Genomic DNA, 7,117 nt, shown 5'->3' on the forward strand with positions numbered 1-7,117 from the left:
AAAATAAACGTTATGGTCGGCCCTACAAATTTCTTAACGGTAAAAATCATATTTATTTTAATTTTTCAAAAAAATAAAATTAAAGCAGAAGGCTCGATCCGAACCGTACCCAACCCGATCCGACTTGGTTTTCTTGATTGAGTCAGACTCAGTTCGGATCAGGTCAGCAATGCAACAGATCGGATCGAGTCAGATGACTCGAACTCGGTCCTGGATCAGATCAAGTTCGGATCAATTCATTGAAATTTCAGACCGATTTGCATTGGACCCAATCTGGTCTGACTCGACTCGATGCCCACCTCTAGCCGTAGCATCCCGATTCACGTATCCAATTATGCGCACACCTAAACATCTATATATCTACCTCACGAATAATGCATTGAAAACTTAAGCATAATGAATTAGTGAGGATGATAAAAGTTCGAATATAGTATCAAGTAATCATAGTATGCAATGAAAGCTTAATGTGCCACGTAGAATTATCCATTACGAGAATATAAGATTTCGTGACATTCCCCCACTATACCAAAATCCCTCTTTAGGAATTAGGAACGGTTTCAAACCGTGGCTAAATAGGGTGTCGCAAAAAATTAGGGACGGTTGAAAACCGTCATAAATTTTCAATTTCCAACCCACTTTCTGATTTCTAGGAACTGTATTTTTTTTATCCTGTACTCAATATGTCACACAGTACTTCAAACAAAGATAACAAAAAATCGAATCTATGTTAACCAAAATGTCTTATAAAAATGCAACTACTGAGCACGTTAACTACCCGTTTCATTTTTAAAAAGGCCCTAATTTCTAGTATCCCATATGGAATCCTACCAAGAGTGCAAATGGATTAAGGGAAGATTAGCTCCTGGCAAGGCATGACATTTCTTATGGAAATGCGGTTTGGGAAGCAATTTAACTACTTTTTCACTTTAACAAAGACCAAATTTCTTATCAATATCCCATATGGAAACTGATAAAGGGTTTGGATTAATTTATGGAACTTCTACAACATTTTAATCAAAATCTCTGTTTCTTTCACATTGTAAGACGTACCTCTTCAGTAGTTGGTCGATCCTTGGGATCAAATGCCAAAAGTCTTTCCAACAGTTTTAGTGCTAGAGGATCTGCATTTGTAAACTTCTGAGAAAATGGTACAGGCCGCTTCTTCCTCATGCTGCTCAAATATCTTCTTGCTTTTTCATTCCACACCTGGATTCAGAAGAAAAGCGAAATGATAAATCGCATCCTTTGAAAAGAATCACTTCAAGGTTAAAACTTGAGATCCAAAAGTTGCTGCGTACCTGAGAAATGGTGTCTAAGGAAGGTGTCCCGAGCATATCAGTCATCAAATCCAATTGGTGAACCACATTTTTACCAGGAAACAATGGCTTCCCTGTTAATACCTTGGCAAAGATGAAACATTGGAACAAACTAGCAACTGGTAATGAAGTGAAAAAGCTTAAATCAAATCAATTGGCAGCAAAGCCGCGAAAGCTAGGTGCTTGCAAATATAAGGTTTGGGGAGATGCTGCTCCTAACCTCTCCTCCTGTGACATTCCAGAGTGGAAGCAGATAGATGGGAAGTTACATTCCACAAGCAACTTGTTCAGCTCAGCTACCCTGCTAACACTTTTGACAAAGACGACAACCTGATTAAAATCCAAGGCATCTACGAGATCATTCAACTTGCAGTTTTTTTCCAACTTGCTCAATTTAATGTAGTGCTGCCACAAATCAACAATTTATCAGTCAAGAGAAAAGTAGAAAACAAATAATACAAATACATATATTAAATACACCTTTTTCATGTAAAATATCCCAATGCCTGCATGTTGTCCCAAATTAGGGAAAGTTCTTCTCTTTCTAAAAATAGATGCTTGGTGGAAAAGCACAAGGATTCACCACTAAATAACCTAAATGCCATTTTAGTTTAAAAGCCCTTCCCATGTACTTATATAATGAACAGGTCTAGCATTTTGGAGAAAATAATTGCATGGAGAAAAAGTGGCATTCGATTATGTTGACCAATGAAAGAGATATCTTGATTTCTTTGTTTTGGGTTTGTTAATATCAAAATCCCCAAAACAAAAGACAGCTGGGTGGTCCTTGATAGTTGTAGTCTCAATCTTGTTTTTCTTTTTATAGTTCCATTGTTCCCGGCAGTTGTTGTTTTTCAGTTTCATTTCTTTTTGTAGATGGTTCTGGTTGGCCATCTACCTTGCTGGCTTTGCTTAGCTGGGTTTGTTGTTCTCTTGCCGGCTTCTTTTAATAAATCCCAAACAATGTTTCAGTGATCTGGTTTCAAACATTGAGCCCCATTGCTGATGAACCATGGTGCAAAATTTGTGGATGATTGTCGCATCGAATTGGTCGACTGTGGAGAGAGTTAAAACAGAACAGGCTGGCTTTATTTTGAGAAATGATTCAGGAAAGCATTCTCTACTCAAACACTTCGAAAACTGTATCAGTCATTCCCAGCCATCATGGTTTTCTGCTGAATATCAATTTGCCTAGCAATTTTTGGTTTCTTACCATCCAATTGAAGGCTGCTTGCTGATGTGTATCATCTACATTGGTTTGGTTTATGAAATTCAGGCCATCCCGAGTAGCACATTAGATATCTACAAGGTTCAGTAGAGAGAGTCTATCGAAAGCTTTCCCAATGATGCATTCTATTTGGGAACAGCTTTCAAAGATTTTGCTTGTTAAATGTTTTGGTGACTGCCTGGTATCAACCCTCCTTTACCATGGCTTAGGACCTATGTGTTGCTAGCAGGTGGACTTTTCTCCTATAAAAAATCAGCAAGGTACAAAAAATATTTGATAAGAACCAATCAATCTAGTAAGTAAGATGTGCTCCTTTCCAATAATTAACCGATGTTGAAGCTTTCAAAGAACAAATAGATCTAATCAAACAATCAACAATAATCATTAGCACTTAATAATCTCAACCACATAAAAATGGCTATAATCAAATTAGTCCTGATCCCTAAAAAGAAATTTACCAATATCAACAACAAATTCTACATGCTATACTTTTGCTGTATAAAGTTAGAATTTTGGATAAAAAAGTATAGTTATATACAACAAATAAGGAATTAAAGAGATTATAGAAAACCTTGAGATGGGCGGCAGCCTAGTCCTTGTTGGTGAACACCCCAGTCGACTCCACAACATACTCAGCACCAGTCTCACCCCATGGGATCTCTTCAGGGTTCCTAAAGATTTCCACAGAACCAAGCAAATTTTTAGTGACATGAGATTTCAATTCTAGGCAAGAACATGTAAAATGAAGAAACTACAGAGATATAAGCCACCATCAGATCGGCTCACCTGACACCAGAGACTGTGACTGCTTTGTCGCCAAAGAGAAGGGTCTTAGAATCCTTCACCTTGAGCTCATGGTGCTTCCATTGTCCACGGACACTATCATACTTAAACATGTATGTCTGCCCACCATATAAGAAATGAATCAATAAATACTACAGATACCCAAGGTTTAAACCAACATATTAAGGGCAATATCCTTTTTCTATACTGTTATAACCAAAATACAAGATGCAGGCATGAAATAAAATAGAAAAAAAATAAAAAATGCAAAGGACAGATAAGAATCAAAACCAAAACCCATCCATAATCCATCTCTACCTACCAACATAGCTAACAATTTTGTCATCCAATAGATGGAGAAGATTCAAACTGAAACCAATCAACAAGCCATCTCCACCTACCAACATGAATAACAATCTTGATCATCCAATAGATAGGAAACATCTAGAACCCAAACTAATCGGATTTACTCAATCGTTGATGAGCGGCTCTGTGGCTCTCCTTTGGACCAATTCATGGTGGGGCATATTATTTACATGGTACTGATTTTTTAAGTGTAGTTTGTTGGTGGGACCAATGGTACAATATCAAAGGTTGTGGTGCCATTGCCTATAGGTATTGAGTACCTTCCTCTCCACCGAGTGTGCGTAGGTAGGTTCTTCGTAAGCCAATTTCAATAGCATTGCATCATTCCAGACCATCTCGAATGTAGAACAACACAAAATCTATCAAAGAAGTGTATCTAGACTGAATCTCGCTGAATTATAAGCAATTAAGCTCAAATTGCATGATGAAAAATGCAAAAAGCATGGATGAATTATAAGCAATTAAACTCAAAGTGCATGTGAAAGAATATTTGGCTTACTCAACAATAAAAACCAGTAATTATGAAAAAAAAAAAAAAGTAAATTACCTGACTGAGGAGCTTTGGCTTATCATCTATTGAAAAGGTTATTTCATGCATGGACCTACATATTATCAGAACATGGAAGCATGAATCCAGATTTCAGAGAAATCATAGTAGCAATAATGGTGTTGAGGAAGACCCACAGAAACTGCAGCAAGTTGGTTCATTTGCTTAACAAAGTCAACCTTGTAAGAAAATGCAACCAATAATGGCCATGAAATGAAATTTATAGCATCCCATAATGATACATCGATGGATTGCACAAAGAAACAAATTTCACATCCCAGCCACAATAGAATATATTTAAAGTAATGAAGGATGCAAAGGGAACTACAGATGGTATTGTACTTAAGAGTAATTTATTATTCATGCCGAGCTATATTGAACATTCTAATCATATTAAAAATATTCATGGAAAAATTCAAAAAAAAAAAAAAAAAAAAAACATCCAATTCATAGCACAGAAACAAAGAAACATCTCTTGGCAGAAAAGCATAAGAATAAACCATAAAAAGACATGTGAATCAATCCCATTTTATTCTAGGAGAGAACATTGAAACAAGATGACTTACAACAACCAGTATCATACATTGCTAAATTACCATGTGGCTTCAACGATTGTCATCGAAACAAGAATGTCAAGGCCCTCTCTCAAAGGACTTGCATCACCTGCGAGGAAGGTCTCTCTTATAGAGAGAACATTTCTTAGATAAAAAAACATATTGCAGGAAGTCTCACAGCTAAAACACTAAGGTTCCTTAATTTCATAATAAGGGCAGAAAAGAAAAAGAAAAAAAAAAATGGAAACAAAGATTTAACTGATAAAGAAATGAAATTACTCCAAGAAATGGTCAGGACAAGGGAAAAGCTTGCATTCTTAGAATTGGAAAGAACAAAAGTGTTAAATATAATGTTGAGGTACCCGCTGATGTCTGACCAAAGTTGCCAAAGGAAAAGGTGCCTGATGACTGAGCAGGTGCACCCAGTTGAAAAGCACTAGAAAGAGAAGGCTGCAGTGCATGGGAAATATGCAACAAATAAATTTTTGGGAAAGAAAAAACTAAAACATAAATATAAATGACATGGAAAGGAGAACTGGGACAAGATGGAACATAGCACCATCTGGCCTAAAACTTATGAGAGTAAAAAAGAAATTAGAGAAACCAGAATCTCACAGTTGACTTACACTTGTTTGACCAAAACCCACAGGATTGTTGGTACAAGTAGTGATGGCAATGAATTGCCTGTGAACGAATTTCCACCAAACCCAGCTGATTGTGGGTTGAATAGGTTTGTCTTACCAAAGGCATGGGTTGTCTAAATGCAATCTAAATACCTCAGATACCAGAAAATTGTGCCAGAGTTGAATATGGATGCCCACATTTCAGAAATGAGACCCTGACGATGATAACATTCCGACCTATAATTAAGTACATGTTCCACATGTTCCTATGTCTAATCACCTGTACAGATTTTAAGAGCAAGACAAAACAGTACCCTTGAATTTCACATTTTAAGTATCTGTTATTCCATCGATACTTAATGACGCCTTCGAGGACCTGCAAAAATTGCAGAAATACTTGCTAGTAATAGTAGCAAGATATATCTATTCAACAATGGAGATAGAAGAAAAACATGAAATATAGAGAATTAATATGAATTCATATGACTATTACCATGTCGAAGAGGCTGGATTGACGCTTCTTCTTGTTGAAGCTAATCTGTCTTAGGAAATATTTTTTTTTGTAGAATGTTATGGTAGAAACTACGACCGACCATAATTCATATAAATACCCAAGAAAACTTAAATATTTGTATCCACTGGCTGATAATCTCGAACTTCTCAATTTTTCTTGGGTTCATTTAGAAGTGGCTAAAAATCAACAACCAATGTTAGAATAAGTGACCCCTGCAGTTCTCTTCAAGATGAAAAATGAATTTACTATACCTTGTATCCGTAGAGACCTTTGAAGTCATTGCTGCCAAGGTTATCCGGGTACCAATCAGCAGCATGTTTACAAATGAACGACCAAAGAAAACCCTATGATATAATTGCCCCGAGAAGAACAGAGCAGTTGACAATGTGTGGGCAGATAAGACCACATCCAATATAAGTTGGACTAAAATCAAAATAAAAGCTGCAGAGGCAAAAAAGAAAAAAAGAACAATGCCATCACCACCCCCACATACAAGAAAAGGACCGGACCAGCACAAACAGTAGAGATGCACACACTAATATGAAATCCTCAGATTTTGTCTCTATTTTTTTCCCTTCTCCATCATAAAACAAGCAGTTATTTCACCGCGGAAGGAAATTAGAAAGGGTATGCACTAGCAAAAAAGAAGGAGAAGAAAAGGAAGAAGAAACATATACTCAGAAGCATGAAAAAGAACTACCATCATGGCATGTGTTAATGTCAACAATAGAAGCGAGGCCTCTTAATGTCAAAAGAACCCTGCAAGTTTCACCAGTTTCCAATTTTTATTTTTATTTTTAAAAAAAAAAACACAATGCCCGATTGAGCAACAGAATGAAAATAAATTCAAACATGAAACTATTTGAATTCCAAAAAAGAAATAACAGAAGAGCTTCACAATAGATAGAATCTTTGGCAACATTCCTGGGACCCATTTAAATACCCAAATGATAAATAAAAATGCTCTTCAAGGACCATAAAAATAAGAGAAGCCTGAACCTCAGCAGTCAACTGAAGCATACCTCAACTGGGTCAATGTCCCTCGTATGGTAATTCGCTTGCAGGGACCACCAGCAACTCACATTCCACAACCTGCAACACATACTATAGTTAACAAAGATAAAATTGGAGCAGTTTAAATAATTCCTACACTTCCCACACCTGGGGATGATATAGCAAACTTCTC

At 36.6% G+C, this 7,117-nt stretch overlaps 1 protein-coding gene and 1 long non-coding RNA gene across 3 annotated transcripts; both read right to left on the bottom strand.

The window, feature by feature from the left end:
• Window positions 1-1,077: 1,077 nt before the first annotated feature.
• LOC131256267 (uncharacterized) lies at window positions 1,078-1,948 on the bottom strand. The gene is made up of 3 exons (XR_009176711.1): window positions 1,537-1,948; window positions 1,299-1,435; window positions 1,078-1,206 (listed from the first exon to the last, which is right to left on the bottom strand). It is a non-coding gene; the product is annotated as an uncharacterized LOC131256267 (long non-coding RNA).
• Window positions 1,949-2,301: 353 nt separating this feature from the next.
• Window positions 2,302-4,945, bottom strand: LOC131256268 (glyceraldehyde-3-phosphate dehydrogenase, cytosolic-like). Of its 2 annotated transcripts, none has more exons than XM_058257254.1 (3): window positions 4,241-4,945; window positions 3,331-3,446; window positions 2,302-3,215 (listed from the first exon to the last, which is right to left on the bottom strand). In XM_058257254.1, the coding sequence occupies exons 1-3, from the start codon at window positions 4,289-4,291 to the stop codon at window positions 3,134-3,136; spliced, it is 249 nt and encodes an 82-aa protein (XP_058113237.1). In that variant the 5' UTR covers window positions 4,292-4,945; the 3' UTR covers window positions 2,302-3,133. The 2 variants fall into 2 exon arrangements, with proteins under 2 accessions (XP_058113237.1, XP_058113235.1); XM_058257252.1 differs by having other exon boundaries at window positions 3,954-4,945.
• Between the last annotated feature and the right edge of the window lie 2,172 nt (window positions 4,946-7,117).

Source organism: Magnolia sinica, chromosome 9 (assembly GCF_029962835.1).
Source record: "Magnolia sinica isolate HGM2019 chromosome 9, MsV1, whole genome shotgun sequence".
Classification (NCBI taxonomy): Eukaryota; Viridiplantae; Streptophyta; class Magnoliopsida; order Magnoliales; family Magnoliaceae; genus Magnolia; species Magnolia sinica.

What these genes read in the sequence shown, in the direction of transcription:
- LOC131256268 (XM_058257252.1), bottom strand. Translation starts at nt 4,028, where the DNA reads ATGGTCTGGAATGATGCAATGCTATTGAAATTGGCTTACGAAGAACCT. An exon ending in CACACTCGGTGGAGAGGAAG is followed by an intron (nt 3,447 to 3,953) that starts GTACTCAATACC and finishes TATGGTGGGCAG; the next exon opens with ACATACATGTTTAAGTATGA. An exon ending in GTCACAGTCTCTGGTGTCAG is followed by an intron (nt 3,216 to 3,330) that starts GTGAGCCGATCT and finishes GGAAATCTTTAG; the next exon opens with GAACCCTGAAGAGATCCCAT.